Source organism: Lagenorhynchus albirostris, chromosome 10, assembly GCF_949774975.1.
Source record: "Lagenorhynchus albirostris chromosome 10, mLagAlb1.1, whole genome shotgun sequence".
In the NCBI taxonomy this organism is placed as follows: Eukaryota; Metazoa; Chordata; class Mammalia; order Artiodactyla; family Delphinidae; genus Lagenorhynchus; species Lagenorhynchus albirostris.
This window is the reverse complement of record NC_083104.1, coordinates 37,945,722-37,965,586: the sequence shown is the minus strand read 5'-3', so window position 1 is coordinate 37,965,586 and position 19,865 is coordinate 37,945,722. Positions and strand designations below refer to the sequence as shown.

Sequence of the window (19,865 nt, the reverse complement as noted above, 5' to 3'; positions counted from 1 at the left end):
CAGCTCCCAGGGAGGGAGGATCGGTCCAGGAAGTCGTTAGTTCATTAATGTGTTCACTGTAAACAATCATCTGTTACCCACAACTCCATGTGAGCTCCCTGAGGGCAGCACCCAGCACCCACCAGGCAGCAAAGGAAGAGTGCTATGGTGTGCGCTCAGGGTGGCCTGGGGGGATGGGGACTGGGGAGAAGGAACAGGTTTAGGGGGCCTGCATCATAGGCATGCACCCCCTGGCACCTGATGGCACAGCTGTGAGACTCTGCCCCCAACAGGTGACCTCAGGTAGGTCTAACCACTCTGTGCCTCAGGGTTCTCATCAGTTAAGTAGGGATAATAATCCCTCCTGCCTCCTAGAGGTGCCAGGCTCAGAGCTGGAGTGAGTCAAGGCCTCCCCCGTCCCCCTTATTGGCCCCTGGGTGCCAGGGGGCAGCTCTTGGTGCCTCTCCCTGCATTTAGCACAGAGACCACTGGGAGGCGTGGCCCACATGCCTGAGTGGCTGTGGAGGACACAGCGAGCCCTGCCAACTGGTCTGGTCCCCGAGGGTTCCGTCATCCTTGGCATCGGGGGTTTCCTGAGTCTGGGAGGAACGCTGCCTCAGTCTCTCTTCTGGTTTACTGTTATCCTTTGACAGGAAAGGTGCAGGTGTGTCCAGTCTTGCCCAAATCAAACACACGCTACCTGAATATGTGAGCCACCTGGGTGTGAGGCTGGGGATCAATGAGGCTTTCCTTCCCTCCCCCACATTCTGGGCCCTTCTGTCCTCAAAAAGAGTCCTGCTCCCAGCTTCTCACGCCGCCACTTGCTCCGCGCCTGAGCCCCTTCTGAGCTTTGCTGGCGGAAGGAGAGGATTTAGTGGCTGTGACAGCCTGGTCCCCGATCCCAGCCTGGCAGCCTTCTGGAAGACAGGCTGCTGCTCGGGGAAGTCTGGGAAGGGGATAGCGTCCCTTTCCCCCAGCATCTCTTTCAGGTCAGTGTATTAAAGTCTGGGAAGTCCTGGAGTCAAGAGGCCTCTCTGCCCCAGGGGCTGTCCAAGGAGTCTGTGCACCTCCTTAACTACCAAGGGGATGCCAACTTTGGGGAGCATCATTTCAGAGCAGCCTATGTGCTCATGGGGGACTCCATAGCTCCTCTGGGAGCTGGGAGTGGAATGAGAGGTTCATATCTGCACCCTGTGTCCCAGCACCAAGGGGAGCCTCAAATGTTTGCTGAACATTGGGCAAAAGTTCCCGGCTCCACCCCACAGAGCCCTTGGTGCCCTTCCAGTGGGTCTGGGCAGCCTCCCTCTCCCTCTTCCCCTGCATGCACATCCACCCTTGCTGCGGGTGGGCAGGTCCTAGGGGCTGGGGAGGGCACTGCAGTTCTTACCTTGATGTTGTCCTGCCAGCGGTGGGCTTTCTGGAAGTTCTCTGCAGCGTCAGCCAATCTCTGAGGGACAGAGCACAGGGAGGTCAGAGACTGAGGAAGGTCTGTGCCCAGCCCAAAGCCTTCTCCATCCCCAGCAGTCCCTGGGGCCAGACTGGCTCAGGGACTCCCTGGACATCGTGCCAGACTCTCAGAGATTCCTTGATCCCAGACATTCTCCAGCTTGCTCTGTGGGCCCTTCCCCCACCCACATCGGGCTCCTACAGGAAAGGTGAAGCCTGCACAGACCTGAGTGGCATCTCCATGGGACTCCCTGGACTTCAGCTCAGCCACATTTCCTGCCCACAGGAAGGCAGGGGGACCCCTGAGGCATATTAAGACCCAGACCCTGGAGCCAAGCCCACTGACACTCTCTACTAGCTACAAACCAGTGTCACCCCAGCGTCAAGAGGAAGGCCTTCCCCAGCCAAAGAGGAAATGCCACAAGTGACAGAGTGCCTCGCTGATGCACCTTTGCCCCCGGCTTGCTCAGGGCCCAGAAGGAGGTGCCCACAGCCCACCTCTGCCCACCCAGGCCTGTCCCCACTGTCCCTGTCCTGGCTTCCTGAGCCCCCTCCCAGCAGGGCTCTCTAAGCCTTCTGTCCGCACAAGCCTGGTCCATCCTTTGGTGCTGGTTCCTGTGGCCTCCTCCACTGAGGCCCCTGTGCCTGTGAGCACAGCTGCGTCTGTCCATCCCACACCTTGTTACCCAATACACCTAGTGCCAGACTGTGCTGATGTGTGGAGATATGGCAGAGCCAGCCCTGCCCTCCCACAGTTCAGAGGAGAAAACAGACATAACCAGGCAGAATAACTAGGGCAGGACTAGCTGAGGTGCTTTGGGAAGCTCAGCATTGTGGGAACTTGGGAGGTCAGGGAAGGCCTCCTGGAGGAGGTGCTGGAAACTCGCTACCCTTTGGGCCTGAATCCTGACCCAGAGATTCTTACTTTGTGCCTCCGTAGATCCTGTCCCTTTAGGAAGTCTTTTTTTAAAATTAATTAATATTTATTTTGGGCTGCGTTGGGTCTTCATTGCTGCGTGCGGGCTTTCTCTAGTTGCAGCGAGCGGGGGCTACTCTTTGTTGCGGTGCATGGGCTCCTCATGGCGGTGGCTTCTCTTGTTGCGGAGCACGGGCTCTAGGCACGCAGGCTTCAGTAGTTGTGGCACGCAGGCTCAGTAGTTGTGGCTTGTGGGCTCTAGAGCACAGGCTCAGTAGTTGTGGTGCACGGGCTTAGCTGCTCTGCAGAATGTGGGATCTTCCCGAACCAGGGCTCAAACCCTTGTCCCCTGCATTGGCAGGCAGATTCTTAACCACTGCGCCACCACGGAAGTCCCCCTTGAGGAAGTTTTGAGGCTCCTGAGGACAGGACTGAGCCTGGCCCTCTAGGGTCTCCTGCAGAGCTGAGTGCAGTGAAGTCCTGTTCATCATAATGATGACTGTCACCCTGAACTGATCATCTACTGCATCCAAGCCCTCCCCCAGGCCAGGGACACATCACGTGTACCTGTCACCATTCACAACGTGCTTGACGTGTCCTCCTCAGATGAGGGTACCCGGCACACAGGTGGTGAGCAGCCTGCCTAAGGTCACAGAGGGGCTCTGGGTTGGGCTGGGGCCCTCACCACCAAATTTGCCTTGCCCAGCCCATGACCAAGGTCCGAAGGTATGCTCCACAGGGCCCACCATGCCTGGGGAGGAAAAGAGTAGCTCTTGGTGTGGAAGGGGCTCTGGTCCCCAACTCCCCGCCCTATTTGACCCCATGAGTGGAGCAGTAGGGTCCTGCCTTCTGGCCTCCAGCCCCCACTCAGAGGGCCCTGCCCCCTTGGTATTCAAGACAAACACTCCCATCCATCAGTCCAGGCCTGATGGCTTGTGGGCCCAAGAGGGGAAATTCTAAAATAAAGCCTGGCAGCTGCCCATCGGGGGAAATGGGAGACCAGCTTTTCCTCCCTTCTAGCGTGGAACAGTGTGGTGTGGCCTGGTGGGACTCCCTGTAGAGCCGCAGCCTCCACTCGCTGGGTAGGATGCCACCTCTGGCTGTTAGAAGGGCTGTGCAGAGCTATCCCTACTCCCGCTGGGCCTGGCTCCCCCTCCTCCTCAGGGCAAAAGCACTGAATGCTGGGAAGGCTATGAGGCTGGGGGACCTGGGGGCAGGGTGGGAAAGTCAAACTCCCTCACTTCACATTGCTGAGACCCTCCTGCCACCCCCACCTGTCTTTTTTGCAGGTTTTGTCCTCTGCCCACCTGTTACTGCAGTGACTGCTTGGGTGGGCCCTACCCCAATAATCCAGCTTCAGGAACCATAGGCCTCTCTTCTCCTAGATGGCTCTCAGGTCTTGCCTCCAATCCTGGCCCCTCCTGAGCTCCTGGATACCTTTCTGGGGTAACCCTTAGGCCCACCAGAGCTTACAACACCCCCTCTTAGAATGAGCCCCTCCACCCTGTGACCACTGCCCCTACATCCCACCTTAGTGTTCTTCACACCACCTTACTGATCATCCCCAGCCCAGGCTCCTGCGTCCTCTCTTGCTCTTCGTCATCCTTCTCCACACAGCAGCTGCAGCCTTCAAAATGTGGATCCTGGGGCTTTCCTAAGGCCCCAGGAGCCCCCCTGTGCCCAACTCCTGCCCCTCCCTTTCCATCCTGGGTCCTCCTCTCAGCCTAAACCACAAACACCCCCACCCGAGCCCGACCCCCTGATGGGTCCTGATTCACAAGCTGGCAGTGCCCTTCCGCAGAGGACATTACTGTGTGACACACACGGTTAACAACACTTGTCACTCCTGTTAATGGAGCACTGACCATGCGAGCTCGGCACCAGGCCTGGAATGGAGTGTGGGAGCCCAGGGAACATCCCCTGGGGCTGCATCTTGAGGGGTGAGTCTCAGGCAGTCACTGGATACCCCTTTTCCTTGCCCAGTGGCCCAACACCTTCCCAGGGATCCAGACCCTTCTCAGAGTGGGCCTGGAGCCATTGCCACTTCATGGACGATGAGGCTGGGACACATGTGGGAACAACCGGATCAGGTCCCTTGCCACAGAAAAGCCACACGGTTGATAGGGTTGCAAACACCAAACAGACACTAGTTGAAGTCTCCAAACTGGGCCATGGCCTTGAGGAGCTGTCCTCTCCAGCCCCTACCTCCCCCGCTGGCCAGCGGATGCCAGCTCCTTCACCCTTCAGGACTTAGGTCTGACCCTGGGATTCACAGGCCTCAGGAACATGGGGGCTGATGGCCCCTCAGGCTCGCTAGCCTAGTGGCCAAGGTGAGGGAGACCAGAGAGGGAGACCAGGGAGGGAGGGCCCCAGCCTCCAGCCTCCTTGAACTCATGGAGTCCCATGGGCTCAAAGGCCCGGGTCAGCCCGCTGACTCGTGAATAACGGAGTTGCAATAGCCACAGCGAAAGGATTACTTTTAATCCTCAGTAATGATCAAGCCATTATTATTTTTTCGGTGTTACAGATCAATCAGTCCGTCCCCAGGCACCGGACGTGTGGAAACTGCTAAATCCACAGGCCTGGTCGTGCGGGAGGAAGGGCTGAGGCAGCTGAACGGGGGGGTGGTGGATGGGGCAGTCTGTGGCTGCACGCGGTCCCTCAGGCCTGAGGGTGAGAGGGAAGAGGACGGGAATACACATGGCACGCACGAGGGGCCCCAGGTGGGGATCAGAGCTTGGACCCTGGAGCCTTGGGTTCAGACCCCAGCTTCCCCCTCCAGCTCTCAATTTCCTGCCTATAAATTAGAAGTAGTAACCTTACCCACGCAGAGGGTAGTTAGGTTCTTGGCAGCCCCCTTGCTCCAACTGCCAGTAGCTGTCCATAAAGCCCAGTGCCCTGGTGTTTCACTTGCTGGCTCTAAGCACACAAGCCTTTTGCCCACCTCTGGGCCTTCCTGGCATCCACTCTTTCTGCTTGGGATGTGCTCCCCATCATCTCAGTCAGTGCTATCAGACTGTCACCTCTCCTGGAAGCCTCCTATTGCCCTTGTCCTGTCCATGGGCTCCCCTCCCCTCTGCCAGGCACTCAGACTTGTGCTCCTGTCTTCACAGAGCCCACAACAGTCAGGCCTGCTCGGGGCTGGCTGGGAGACTGCTCACAGCCCTGCCTCTGCCTCTGCCCTGCCCCGAGGTTCATCCTCCTTGCGCTTCCCTCCCACCTCCCCCAAGTCCTCCTGATGGCCTGGGGGAGACAGGATGGGGAAGGACACTGAGATCCAGAAGTAAAGGGAGAACCTACAAAGACTCCTAGCAGGGCAGGGGCAGCAGTGGGAACATGGCTCACTTCATCTCAGGGCTCCTGCCTGCCTGGGGGAGATGTGCTCTGTTCCCATCCCTGACCCTGAATACTTGTTCCCTGGGACCAGCTCCCTGCTCGGGCTCTGGGCTCTGCTCTCAGAGCCAACTGCAGTCTCTGGCTCTCCTGCTACCAGGCCCCTGCACATTCCGCTCCCTCCTTGTGCACTCCTGCCCAGACTCCTCCAGCCTGTTTCATTCCCTCACCCTTGAGGCGTTAGCTTAGACCCCATTCTCCTCCTAACCACTTCCTGACCCATGGCAGGCTCCCATCTCTCCCCATCATGGAACTTAGAGAACCCTCTGCTTTTCCCCTTGAGCTGAGCTTGGTGGGCACTGTATCTGGCAGCTATCAAGTTTACAGTAACCTGGCCCCTGGCACGTAGTAGGTACACAATGAACATCTGATAAATCAAAGTCAGAATGTCTCTGATCCTGGGTAAAGGCTTGAGTCTGGACCTGCCTGGTCAGCTGTGTGACCCTAGGTGTGTGGTTTAACCTCTCTGAGACTTTTTCTTCATCACATCCTGGAGGGTGAGGGCTGCCTATGAAGGTGATGCTACGAAGTTGCTGATGGTGGCTTGCCTGGCCTGCGGTGTCTCCATCAGGGCCAAGGCGTTGGAGGGAACTGTGGTGGGACTGCTGAGCAGGGCTGCTCACGGCTAAGTCAATTACGATAACAGCGGGCATTTCAGAGGCAATTATCAGAGAGTTTCACTTAACAATCAATTTCCCTCAGCTCCGGAAACTGTTCTTACGGGAAAGGGCAAGAAAGAGGAGGACTGGGCTGTGGACAAAGCTCCCCTGGGGGAGCAACCCCCTCTACAGACACCTTTGAATTTCACTAAGTTCAAAGTCTCTCAATTGCTCTGGAGCTGAGATAGACCATGACCTAAGATAAGGGACCTGAGGCCACGGTGGCTGCCTCTCAGAGGCCAACACCTGGAGGATAAGGCCCCCCTCTGGAGGAGCGGGGCTTGGGCCTGGTGGGTTGGAGCCCTCAGGCTTCTCCACTCCATCCTCTTTGAGGTCCCACTCCTCCCCCCAGGTTGGTGACCCCACTTCTCCTTGGCCTCCTCCCTTCATCCCCCTCACCTGGAGCCCCCCCCACCACCCAGTGCTGGCCTAGCCTGAAAGGGTCTGGGGAGTAACTACCCATCAAACAGGATTTGTTTTGTGCAGCCCAGAGGGAAAGATTGAATGAGTTTTTTGGTCTTAATTGGTTATAGCTACTTTCTCTTCCAAGAGGTTATGAGAGGCTTAGGATAAAAGGCCCTGAACCCATGAGGCACAGGATATTGAGATATGTGCCAATGGGGGCTGAGCCTGGCAGAAGCTGTGATGGGGGCTCTGAGGTAGAGGTTGGGGGCAGCAAGCCCAGAGTAAAGTCCTAGCACCAAGTAGGTGCCCCAAGAACACCGCCAGAGGGTTGCAAAGAAGGTAATGATGACAGGATGATACCAGACACTGCCCCTGTAATTACCCTGAGCTGACTGGTGCAGTTAATCCAACGGCAGGTGGAAGACTGTACCTCTTCCTCACCCTCCCCACCCCACCCCTAGCAAGACACCTAAGAGGTGGCTTTTTTTTTTTTTTTTTTTGCGGTACGCGGGCCTCTCACTGCTGTGGCCTCTCCCTTTGCGGAGCACAGGCTCCGGACGTGCAGGCTCAGCGGCCATGGCTCACGTGCCCAGCCGCTCTGCGGCATGTGGGATCCTCCCGGACCGGGGCATGAACCCGTGTCCCCTGCATCGGCAGGCGGACTCTCAACCACTGCGCCACCAGGGAAGCCCGAGAGGTGGATTCTTTTGTTCCCCGTTCTGTAAGGGGACTGAGCATTAGTGCCACTGCCCCAGGCTCCTGGTGAGGAAGTGGTGGAGGGGGCATCAGTAGGCCTACCAGCAGTGTTGGATGCCGAATGTTCCAGGGACGGATCAGGTCTGGCCAGGTGGGGCGTGGCTGGTTGGGCTCAGGTGTTCCTTACCTGCTTCCCAGAGTGGTTCCTTTGCCCTTTCCCCAGGAGAAGGGATCAGTAACTGGACTCTCAGATGCTGTTCTGAGCCAATCCCCCCCATCCTTGGTGTCACTGGACCCAGTCCCTGGGAAGGGGTAAGCACCAGGGTGCCCAGAAGCCCCTGCCCAGCACAGCACTGCCACCACTGCTACCCTGCTTCCCTCCCCACCTGTGGGCCCTGTATTAACTCTGTATTGTGTACTGATAGATACTTAATGCAGATTTCCAATTTTCAGAGCAGTTATGGTCTAATGAGTAAATAATATACATATTTCAAACTGTCTAAAAAACATATCTGCATAATCAAAATATCTGCATAATAATGAAGCAAGATGCAGTTCAGCAAGGAAGGCACTGGAGCCCTAGGGCTGACAATAGGGCAAGATGCACAGGCAAGTGAGGAGTCCTGGTCCTGTGGGTCCATTCTTCCTGCCACCTCAGCCTGAATGGGTGTTTGTCTGTCTGTCTACTGCCTTCTTCAAGCAGGTTCACCCATGGTCAGGGACCAGGAGAATCCTAACTTGGCCCTGTTCTTGCACAACTTGTGCCTGGGGAAGGTGCACATGTGGGCAGACAGTGCCTGCTATGTGAGCGATGGGTATCCTGATGCCTCTGACCGCTCAGAGCTTTATGGGCACAACCTCACTCACCACAACCTTCTGAAGGCGGTCCTGTCCTGATCCCCATTTTGCTGGGTTCTGAGGGGTGAAGAGAAGTGCACCAGTGTGGGCAGAGCAGGCTGACAGGACCCATGACTTTTGTATGGCAGGTGATGAAGAGGTTGGTGGCTTTGCCTTCCGGTCAAATGTGCTGCCGACACTGGCACCTCCTGGGCAGCACCAGCACTCAGCCTTCTGGTGAGCCCTCCCACCTTCTCCACCCCTTCTCTCCAAAGTCCCTTCTTTCACCCGCTTCCTGCATCCATCCACACAGGACACACCTGGCTCCTGTCCCACAACACATCTGACCTACGCTTTCTGTATTAACCGTGCTTCCAGCTTAAAGATGAAACAACCACCGGAACAGATGAAAAACAAACAAACAAACACCCAAAACCCGGACCAAAATTCTAGCAACCGAAACTGCAGGGAAAACAACAAACACTCCTAGCTGCAAAGGGCGCCTGGTGGAGGGGGGAGCCATCACGTGAGGCCCACGCTGTTGTTAGCAGCGACAGGCGCCCTGACCTTTTCCCTCACCAGCCACACGTGTTCTCCACGAGTTGATAAAAAAATTAAAATGGAATTTTTTCTTAAAAAAAAAAAGTCAGAATACATGTAACAGGGAAAAACTCATTCGAGTTGTTCCCCTCTGGAAGGGGCACCCATCTCTCCAGCCCCGGGCCTGGGCTTGCTCGCTCCCTGTGGGCACCCTGGCCTTGGTTATCGATTCCTGTGCCCCCTCTGTCCCTGCCTGCAAGGGGAAGCCTGTGTTTTAATTTCCCAGGAAAAATATGAAGAAGTGAGGGGTGGCTTGTGATGAAGATGGAGATGCAGCTGGGGAACCTGGTGTCCAGAGGCTTGAATTTCAGACCAGACAGGATCATTCTGCTCAACCAAGGGCAGCTGCTAGCTTATATTTTGCCATGGGAGGACTTTTAAAAAATCCACTCTGTCCTATTACTGGTATGTAACCCCAAAGTGGACATTTTCACATCAGGAAAAGGAAAGCCATGTGCTCTGAGATGCTCCTTCCCAGGAAGGAAAGGAGGTGAAGCCACACTCAGGTGATGACAGAAATTCCACTGGCTTCAATGGACACTTTAGCTTTCAACAGGAACCGTGGTCAATACAAAAACGTGTCTACAGGGCAAGGGGTGAGGCAAGGGGCTCTGGAGGCTGGGCAGGACATTCGCAGGGGCCAGCCTGAATTTACAGAGCAGTTCTCAGGAGCCACAGATGAAGTCCTCTCTCAGGAGATTTCAACTCTGGCATCAGGCTGCTTCAGGAGGGGATGCATGTGGCCATGCACGGCCTCATGCTGAGGGCAGTAGGACAGGCCCGGCTCTTGGGGCCCTGCCCTGCCAGGTCACTGCTGCTGCTCCTAGGTCCCCCAGTGGGCACCTTTGAGAGGTTCCTTGATGACAGATAAGCCAGTAAGTCCACGTGCCGCATCAGGTCCGTGTTTGGGCTGTGGCCCCGGAGCCCTGCCATAGGGAGGCACCTTGGCCTTGAGGAGCCCGAGCCAAGGGCTGGGCCATGTGGACTCCAAGGCTGCTGGGACTCCTTCCAAGGCACTGCCCTGCTCAGCACCGTCCCTCAGGGTCAGAAGCCGCCAATCCAGCGGGCACCTCCTCAGTTCCCAGCATGAAACCTGCACATCTCCACAGTGAACCAGTCCCTGGTGACCCAGGTGAAATTTCTCATAAATTTGCCAGTTTTTTCAGTCTTCCTCCCTCTTTGGTGTAATTCACCAAAGTTTCTTTCCTTTTCACCCTTTTAAAAAACACACAGAGAGCATCACGTGAAGGTATCAGGCCCAGGGCTGTTGGCCACTCTTGAGATAGAGGAGCAGGCAACACGTCATTTGTCTAAGTGTACCACGGAACACGTCCTTTCCCCTCATCAGGCCACGTTCTAGAGACACACATGTGTGGGCATGGGTGTGTGTGTGCCTGTGTGTGACAATGCCCCTGCCACTTGGGAGGCCCGAGCTCCTAGGGCTTGGTGACTGGCCCAGCATGTACTTTGGGAAGCATTAACCTCTTCTCTCTGGACCTCAGCTTCTCAAGTCCATAACAGGCACCAGAAGCCCACCCGGCCCTCCCAGGGCTGTGGAGATGTGAATAAGGTATGGACAGAAGACAGGATGTAGACTCACCCGCGAAACTGCAGATACAGTCCCAGGGAGTGGGTTGCCCCTTCCCTCCCCTCAGCTTCACCCCAGGGGCCTACTGACTGCTCCCCTTAACCTCAGCTTTTCTCTTGGGCCTTCTGACCTTGGCTTGACCTCTTCCCCTCTGAAGCTCATGCCAACTGACTGTCACGCTCCTCAGCACCACCTTTGTCCACCGCCCCCCAGCACCCTGGCCTGGCCTTCAGCCCAGCCCTGCCCTGCCCCAGGAAGAGACCAAGGTCCCATTTCAGTGTCCTACTCAACCAACCCCATCCAAGCTGGGCTGTCCCTTCCCTAAGGTCACCCCTTAGAAGCTGCTCCCCTCCAAAGCCCCCTATTCCTGTGCCTCCTTTCTCCCTTCCAGACCAGACCTCTCCAGAACACCCCCCTCCCCTGCTCCAACCCAACTTCACACTCCCACCCAAGCTGCTTGGCATGAGCTCATCTGCCCCAGGCCCTCACACCTTCAGGCCTCCCACACAGACCCCTGTGTCCCCAACCAGTGCTTCCTAGATGCCCTGACCACTCTTCCCTTTCCTGTTGCCATCCTTTACAGGGCCCTGTGTGGCCTGGTCCCACCAAACTCGTCACCCCCACCATGCTGACCTTGAACTCTGCCCACCTGCCATGCTGAGGTTCCCTATACTTATTTGTGCTGTGCCCTGAACCTGGACTGCCCTTCTTGCCCCCTCCCCTGGCAGCTCTACCTCATCCGTTAGGAGTCAGTGCCCATCTACCTCTTCCAGGACGCCTGGTGCCCTTGCCAGGCTGGGTTTCCAGAATCCCCTGTGGTGTCTCCATCACTGTTGCATCTGACTCCCTCCCAGATGCGGTCTCTAGAGGGCAGGGACTTGATTCTTGGATTGGTGTGGCCGCAGAGCTGGGCACAGGCTTCTACCATGGCCAGTGGGGTGGGGGGGTGGATCAGGAGGTGCCCTTAGGGACCTGCCGTCTTGGAGGCCCTGGATTTCCCTGGGACGGAGACTCACAGACCAGGCCAGAAGCAGCACTGACAGAGCACAGGGATCCAAGGTGGTGCCGAGATAAAAGTGAGGGCAGGGTGAGGCTGAGTCTAAGTATGGGTCACACTGGGCACACCATGTTGAGGGGCCAAGGGGTTGCCTCAGGGGTCTGAAATGCTGACGTCTGCTCTCTGGGACTCCGACTCCACTCTGGACCTCATGAAAATGTTATCTACCAGTCCCACCCAGCTGCTGCCAAGTCAGTGATGAGGTGGTATTGAAGCAGAAGCCATAGGGGCCCTGTTGGAGTAAGAGGCTAGGGGGTGATGGACATGGGCCCCTCATCTGGCCAGGTCAGCCAGGAGTTGGGTCCCTGGGGAGTTCAGCACCCCCTGCCTGGGCCCCAGACGACTGCGTTCTCCTGATGTGCTCCAACATCGTCCTCCAGGAAGCCTTCTCGGATGCCTCTATGCCCCACCATGGGAGGGTGGTAGTTCCAGTGAGAAGGCTTTGATGTGACCTTCCTTCTTTCCTGTCAACAAATGTTTATTAAGCACCTACTGTGTGCCTGGCCTGTGTTAGGCATGAGTTAGGTCCGTGAGTGGTACAGACACGGCCCTGCTCTCATGTGATATACCATCAGTAGGGTCTTCCCTATCTTCCCACTACAATTCAGTCTCACTGTCCTGAGCACAGAACTTGATAGAGGCTTCTGCAGGAAGAGCTGCCTGGGGTGGCGACTTCACTGGCAGAATTTAAGGGTGCTAGGAGGCCTTCCTGCTACGAAATGTATTTCCACCTGAGAGCCTGAGCGCCCCCCACCAACTAGAACAGCAGAGCCTGAGCCCCTGCCTGTGAGGATAGCAGAGCCCAAGCCCTTGCCCAGCTGCCATGCTCCCTTCCCTTGATGTTATTTTTATACTTTTTCCTAAAACACAGCCTGAGCGGGCCCTTCTCGACTCTATTAACATTAGGAATCTAATCAGTAATCAGGCAGCTCATAATTTTCTGATTAGCTCTGATTAGGCCCAACCTCGGGGGGAGAGGCAGTGGGACGGTGAGGAGGGAGGCGGGCCCAGAGGGGCACGGGGATGTGCCTGAGGGGGCACTGGCAGGGCTGGAGGTGGAGGGCAGAGGGAAAGAGCCCCTGGTCCCACTGTCATTTGTCCTGGGGGAGGGTATGGGGTGAAGCCTTGGGTTGCACTGGGTCAGAGAGGTTGCAGGGGCCAGAGAGCAAGGGCAGCAGGGAAGGGGCCCCAGGCTCACCTTGCAGCAGGGACCCCAGGGCAGTTGGGCCGGGATTTTCAGGGGCCTAGCTTGATGATCATCACCTTCAATGTGGAGACAATGAGGCTGGGGCCCCTACTGCACAGTGGGGGAGCCAATGCCCAGAGGGACTGCCCAGGTGATGGTGCCAGTTAGGGGCAGAGCCTGGACCTGTACTGAGGCATCCCAAGCCAGGGCCAGGCCTCCCTTTTGCCTGAGGCCTGTTTGTCACCTTCCCAGCACATACCCAGATGGAACCCATGACCATGGAACCATGGTCATCCCTTGCTGACCATGAAGTCCCTCATCCACTGGACTTTCCCACAGGCCCAGATTTCTTGGTGCCACACCCTGGAGCTCTGTCAGGTCAGGGTCAGAGTGGCCTTGCCCCTGGCCCTGGCCTGGATCACAGGTCACCACCTGTTGTTGAATGCAACAATCCAGATGACCTCTGATGAAATGCACGAGCCCACTGGAGGAGGTGTGTACAGCTAATGCCATGCAAATTGGCATGGAGGCAATCAGCCTGACTCTAAAAGCTGCCCTACGGGCCGCAGGCTGGCTCATTGTCTTTTCTGTCAATTTGCATCTCATTACCCAGAAGGCTGTGCTCACTGGAGGTTAAAAGAAAAGGAGAATCAAGCAAGCCCCACTGCGTCCTGCCTCCAGCTAGGGCACAGCCCACATGTGGGACAGGGCTGCCTGGTGGACTCTCCCACGAGAGATACTCCACTGGAAGCCTTGACAGCCCTGTAACCCCATCACCATCACCACCGTTACCTCTGCCCCCACCAGAGTGTTTCTCTCAGCACTACCATCACCATTACCTCCATCATCACAACTGATCCCCACTTAACCACCATCAACATTCCCATGACTACCGCCAACATTCCTCATCACCACTGCCAACATTATTCCATCACCACCACCACTGCGACCCCTATCACTATTGCCAACATTATTTTTATCACCCTGGCACCACTCCCATCATCATTGCCAAAGTTATTCCCATCACCATTACCATTGTCATCCCCAGTGGGACTCCCATCACCAATCAGCAGTATTACTCCCATCACCGTCACCACCATCACCAGTAGCTCCACCATCGCTACCTTCATCCCCATCATCACAGTCACCAACACCATTACTGTCACTTCTACTACCATCACCGTCTACCACTGACTCCACTATCAACATCACCTCCACCACCACCACAACCGTCACTAGTATGGCCATCACTCCACTGTGGTACCTCCGCTAGCATCGCACATCTCCTTGTGATCACCACCACCACCACCTGCCCCATCACCTCTGCACCCCTGAGGAAAGTCTGATGAATGGGCAGAGACTACTCACTCTTTACCTTTCTCTGCCCATCACCCTCAGCATCCCTGGAAGGCTAGGGAACCTGTAAACAAATGATTCAGTGATCACAGACCTCATAAATCAACCACCCAAATCTGGCCTGGACACTGGTGCTTGTAACTGGGTGTCTCAGGAAGGAAGCCCTCACGGCCAGGGGGTGGGATGGGGGTGCACGCCCTCTCTGGCAGAGTCCCTGGGAGGTGGGGCTTACTTTACTCCCCTGATCAGCGGCCACAGTGCCCCATGGGGCGGAGCCAGGAGCTTTGTGTGTGACATGGGCGACTGATGCTAGTCCCCCTCTGAATCTTGACTACTTTGTCTCTAAAATGAGGCTTCTAATAGTCCTGACCTCACTAAGGCTGTGCGAGGATGAAGGCAAACAATAAGAGAATGTTGAGTATCTAGGACCCACTCAAAATGTCACATAAAACCTGTGGGAGAGGAGTGTGGTTAGATCAAACTGGGAGGGCTTCCTGGAAGAGGGAACAGCAGGCCAAATTTGAAGGCCAAGGCCAGATAGAGAAGAGGAGGAAGGGGACTCCAAATGGGAGCCTCAGCTGCGCACAGCTGTGCGGAGAGGAGGGCGGTCTCAGCCAGGGAAGCTGATGCAGGCCTTTGCTCCTCCTGAGCCTCCTTCCGTCCAAGGGTGTTCGTGGTCTCAGTGTGGCTGAGCCTCTTCCACAGGACATGGTGATACACACCTTGCTTCACACATATGGTCCATTTAAGCCCTATGAAGCCCAGTCATCATTCCCATTACACCAACAAGGACACCAAGGCTGAGAGATGAAGCCAAACCAAAAGGAAGTAGGGGCTCCCCCACAGAGGTCACCCGGAAGAGTGGGAATTAGAGCCACATCTTTCCACTCGGGCTGCCGTTCTGCTGGGTGTGGACGCCTGAGACTCCAGCCCATCGCTGCCCACCACCTTTGGTGGTAGCAGCGTGGGCACCACCTGGGACACAAAGCTGGGCACTGGTTGGCCCGGGGGCGATGCTGGGGGCCTGGGCAGAGGCGACAGGCAGACAAAGGCCTGGAGGCGGAGGGTGGGGTGGGCACAGCCTGGCTGCCAGGTGGAAACGTCCAGGGTAAAAGCTGCTCTGAATACTGGCTGCATCCCGCTGCTCCAATCAGCCTCGACACTCGGTTATTACGAGGAGTAAAGGCGGCCGGAGGGACAGCTGGAGCCTTGGCGACAACATTTAAGGCGTTTGTCAGAGCCGTGGGACATGGGCTGCCAGGCGCTAATGGCTTCTGCTCGCTGCTGCCAAGTGAGAGGAGGGCGGGCAGGTGAAGGCGGCCTTGCTCCTGCCCAGGTCCCGTGCCCAGCCCACACTGCGCGGCTGCTCCACAACAGGTAGGGCCCACCTGGGCCTTACAGATGCCTAGCAATGGCCACACAGCCACGGTGCCAGCTGGGGAGCGTGGGGCAGCAGCCATGTAGCACGTGCCTGCCTATTTGGGGCATCTCTGCCTCCACACCCGTATTCAGGCTGCAGCCCCTCTCCCCTGGGACAAGGGTCTGGGAGTCTGTACTCTACCATGCCACCTCCCAGGAAGGAAGCCCTGAATCCCAGCTGGCTAAGGCCACCTCAGCCCCTTATCTTTTCAGCCCTTTGGGTTGGACTTTGTGTGGGAGAGATCCTTCTAGTGATGGACCCACAGTGGACTCAGATCTATCCTGATTGGGTGATTTCAGTTCTCCAGGCAGGCCTCAGTTTTCCTCCTTGTGAAATGGGAAAATGGCACCATCCAGCATCACTGCATCAGTGAGAAAACAGGAGAATGCTGAGTGCTGGCCACATGGAGCCCGGTGGCACTTGGGCTTATTAGGAAGGGCCAGTAAGAGAGTCAGATGTCACCAGGAAAGGGGGAGTGTGGACCTGGGGCTGCCTGAAGAAGGGAGTAGCTCCTGGAGGGGGGCCAGAGCAAACTGCAGGGAAGGGCCAGGAGTTTTCCAGGGAGGAGAAACCCATGGCCAGGTGATCAGGTGGGGCTTTGAGTGTTCCTGAAATATAAATGGTTGGCAGGGAATTCCTGCACCTGGAAATGCACTTGTAGGACCTGTGCTTCACATGGACCTGTTGTCACGGCCACACCACTGAGCACTCACCGTGCCCCAGCACTGTTCATGAACCCCTACAAAGCAGGTCCCATTCCAAGCCCATTTTGCAGATGAGGAAACTGAGGCTCAGAGGGGGTTACTCAGTTTGTCTGTAGTCACGGCTCTTTGAGGGCAGGGTGGGGGCTTGTCGCTGGGACTGTGTAACTAAACCTCCCTCCCCCACTCATCGATTCACCCACGAGACATCCTCAGCCCCCTCTGAGACCCTGAACCCCCTCTGAGGAGGAAGTGAGCCTTTGGCTGGCTGTGGATCACAGAGCATGGGATGGGGGCACACTGTGGGGCTGGGTGAGGGACCCAGGGGACAGGAGGACACCTGGGTGGGCCTGAGCTCATCCTCAGCTTCACGGCATGACCTTGCACTTGTCATACTGGGTGGCCTTGGAGTTCTTGCCCCTTTCCCAGGGCACAGACTGAGGCTGGAGAAGATAGGAGGGGTGCCTGAAGAAGGTGGGGAGTGTGTGTCCTTGAGGTCACTCAGTGAGCTCTGGCCCCCAGCAGCCCTCTTCCACCTGTGGTCAGCCTCTGGCATGGCTGCCGAGCACAGCCTGTGACCCTCATGGCATCAGGGCAGGAGTGCTGCTGTGGGTTTATGTTCATCATTGTTGAGCTTAGTGATCCTCTGGGGGCAGCTGTGCTTGGCTCTGCCTAGATCTGAGGCTGTTGCCTGAGCTAAGGGCCTGGAGAGGGAGAAGGCCGGGACCAGTCCATCCCCCAGAGGAGCAGACTCTGAGTCCTGGGCTGGCTGGATTGGCCCCAGGGCCATCCTTTCATGCCCATCAGGGCAGGACCTCCACGAGCCATCCTCATCCCACTTCACAGGTGGGATCAAAGCTCAGCAAGAGGTGGGACTCCCCTAGGGTGGGGGTGAGCAGTGAGGCTAAGTGTAGAACTTGCTCACCATCCTCGGGTCTGTTTCCCTTCCCTGAATGCAGAGCCAGGCACTCTCTGGGGCTGGGGGCCTCTTTGTGTCCTAGTGCCAGCCCAGCCTCACCAAGGTACTCAAAGCCTCCAGGCCACCTGATTCCCAGACTCCTGCTGGCCCACTCTCGGGTCCTGGCCATGGGGGCTTTCCCTCCCCAGCATTTTGGAGCCTGATGTCATTCCCTTGCCCTGCCCCCACCCCAGAGCCTCCTAGTACTCTCCTACAGGAAATGGGGGGGCAAGTGGGACTCCTGTGACTGAGGACTCTTGGGTCTCCACTGAGAGAGGTCTGCCAAGCAGGAGGACTGTAGGGGAGAAGAGGCTTCAGTAGCTGATGGGAGAAGAGGTCTCTTCCATTCGACTATGTGGTCAACAGCTTTGTAATTCTGGGGGTGGAGGGCTTGGAATTAGAGAAGGAGGACTGTGTGCATTTGCACTTGAATGTACACACACGAGTACCTGCATGAGCGCATGTGAACACAAGTGCAGACATAAAAAAATAAAAAAATCCCATGTATGTGAATACATGTGCATATGAGCATGGGAACACGTATGTATATGCATGCATGCATGCAAACGTGTTCAGGCCCATTTGCACATGGTAGGTGGTTCCTCACCTTCATGTCCTGAGCTCACCTCCTAAGGCACAGGTGGGGCAGGGCTGCTTCCTGCTGTGGCTGGGCGTGAGGTAGCTCACTGGGCCCATGGCTCCTGGACCCACAGGGCCTACTGCTTGCCATGCATGCCTGGCCAAACAGGCCCTCTGCTTCATTTTGCCACCTGCCTCATTCACACCTAGTGATCTGCTCCTCAAATATGCCCTCAATTTGTCCATTAGTTTACCTTCCTCCCATCCCTCGCCCCACCTGTGATCACTTTGTTTTGTGTTATCTTACCCCAACTAACGCCACAGTATGGAATAAACAAAAAGGAGATGCCCAGGGCCCCTCCTCTTTCTTCTTTCAGCAACCATGTTCATGGCCTGTGCCTGCGCCAGAGACACAGGCTGAATGAGACTCGGCCTCATTCTCACAGAGTTCACAGTGGAGGGAGGGGCTTCCACTTGTCTCCATGCTCACCCTGCCCCCACCCCGCACTCAAGGTACAGCCAATACTAGGCTAGACACATACTCGGAGCAAGGAAATCCTGTGCACCAGTCCCACACCAACTCCCCACCAGGTGCTCTTGTGACTACAGTTATCACTTTTGGGGGCCTACAGTCCACTTGTGACCAACACAACCATGGGGGGTGAGGTTGGTGCTACTGGTTCATTTTCCAGAAGAAGGAGGCTCAGAACAATGTGGTTGAGTACTCCATGGCCACAGAACTGGCAGGAGGTGGGACCAGGACACACGCCTAGGTCTATTCAGGTGCTGAGCCCAGGCCTAAAGCAATGCAGCCTGTGTGGGCCACACCTGTGCGACCAGTGATCCCAGCACTGTCAGCAGCTCCTGCCTGTAATCCCTGGCAAGGAACAGATGGGGATCTGAGGCCTGGGGAGGAGGGACATGCTCAGGACTGGAGCCCAGGTGCCAGCTCCCAGACCCTGCTCCTAGTAAAGGTGGGAGGAGCTGAGGGGCACATCGTGAAAGTCTCCCGCAAACACCAATCCACGGGAAGCAAGACTTGGCTTCTGTGGGGAGTTGATCTAAATGTCTCATCTCTTGTGGTTAGAACACAGGGTCTCCCTTTTTCCTTTGGCTATCAGGAGGCTCAACTAGACCAAGCACCTGGTCCTGAGGTTGTTTATCTTGGCTCTTTTGTCTCATCCTTATTATTCATATTCTATGTTTTAAAAACCCTGTGCTTTGGTGAAGAGCTGCTCAATACTTTGCCGAATGAAGTGGGAAATAAACTAAATTAAACTGTGCTCCTCACCCCACCCATTCTCTACTCTTCCGGGAAGCAGCTAGACCCATGGGAAGGAAAACTGTCCAGGGGTCAGGAGGCCTCAGGGCTCTGTGGGGTGTCACACTCTCCCCAGTTTGTTTCCCCCTTCCTGGACCCATGTCTTCACCTTCCGCACCCCACAAGCCAAGGAGAGTGAGTGGCTCTGTGAGGCTAGACCGCCTGACGGGGGGCGGCAGGTCCCTGCTCTGAGCCACTGCCCTGCCAACGGGCAGGCCGGCATCTGGCTGGCAGGCACAGCCGTCTCCCTGGCAAATGAGATGCTTCTTACTGAGATAACGAATCGCTCCATTTAGATCCAAATTAACCTCCCCCAATTACCCCTTTTCTATCACATTTCACCAGATAGAAATCCCCTTCTGCCCGCAGACTGGGCCCTGCCCCTCCTCTCTCCCAAAGCCACAGCCAGGCCACATTCAGCAGCTCCAGAAGGGCTGGCAGTTGCATGGTCCTTCCATGGCCACATTTTTCTTTTCTTCCTTTCGTTTTTTGGGGGGTGGGGCGAGGGGGGAGGAATGGGAAGTTTCATGCAGCTGCCACTCTGAGGAGTGGGAATTTTTATTTTATTTTTTTAGCTCATTCTTTGAAATAAGGATGCAGTATGGGATCAATTTTTGATGACAGTGAAGTAAAAGGGGAAAATGGTAGCAATTTTCTCTTCTGAACATGCCCTATTTAATGGAAGGATGTCACAGTGGAGTTTTATCCAGAGGAGAGAGAGGGCCTGGTTCCCAGGGACACACGGTCAATCAGAGATGCATGGCAGGA

At 56.2% G+C, this 19,865-nt stretch overlaps 1 protein-coding gene across 4 annotated transcripts in view; it reads right to left on the bottom strand.

Moving 5' to 3' along the window:
• CACNA2D2 (calcium voltage-gated channel auxiliary subunit alpha2delta 2) overlaps nucleotides 1-19,865 on the bottom strand; it is a 138,390-nt gene that overhangs the window by 30,937 nt on the left and 87,588 nt on the right. For all 4 annotated transcript variants that reach the window (XM_060161761.1, XM_060161758.1, XM_060161759.1 and 1 more), the window contains exon 4: nucleotides 1,367-1,426. In XM_060161761.1, coding sequence (XP_060017744.1) covers nucleotides 1,367-1,426 — 60 coding nt within the window. The remainder of the gene's footprint in view (nucleotides 1-1,366; nucleotides 1,427-19,865) is intronic.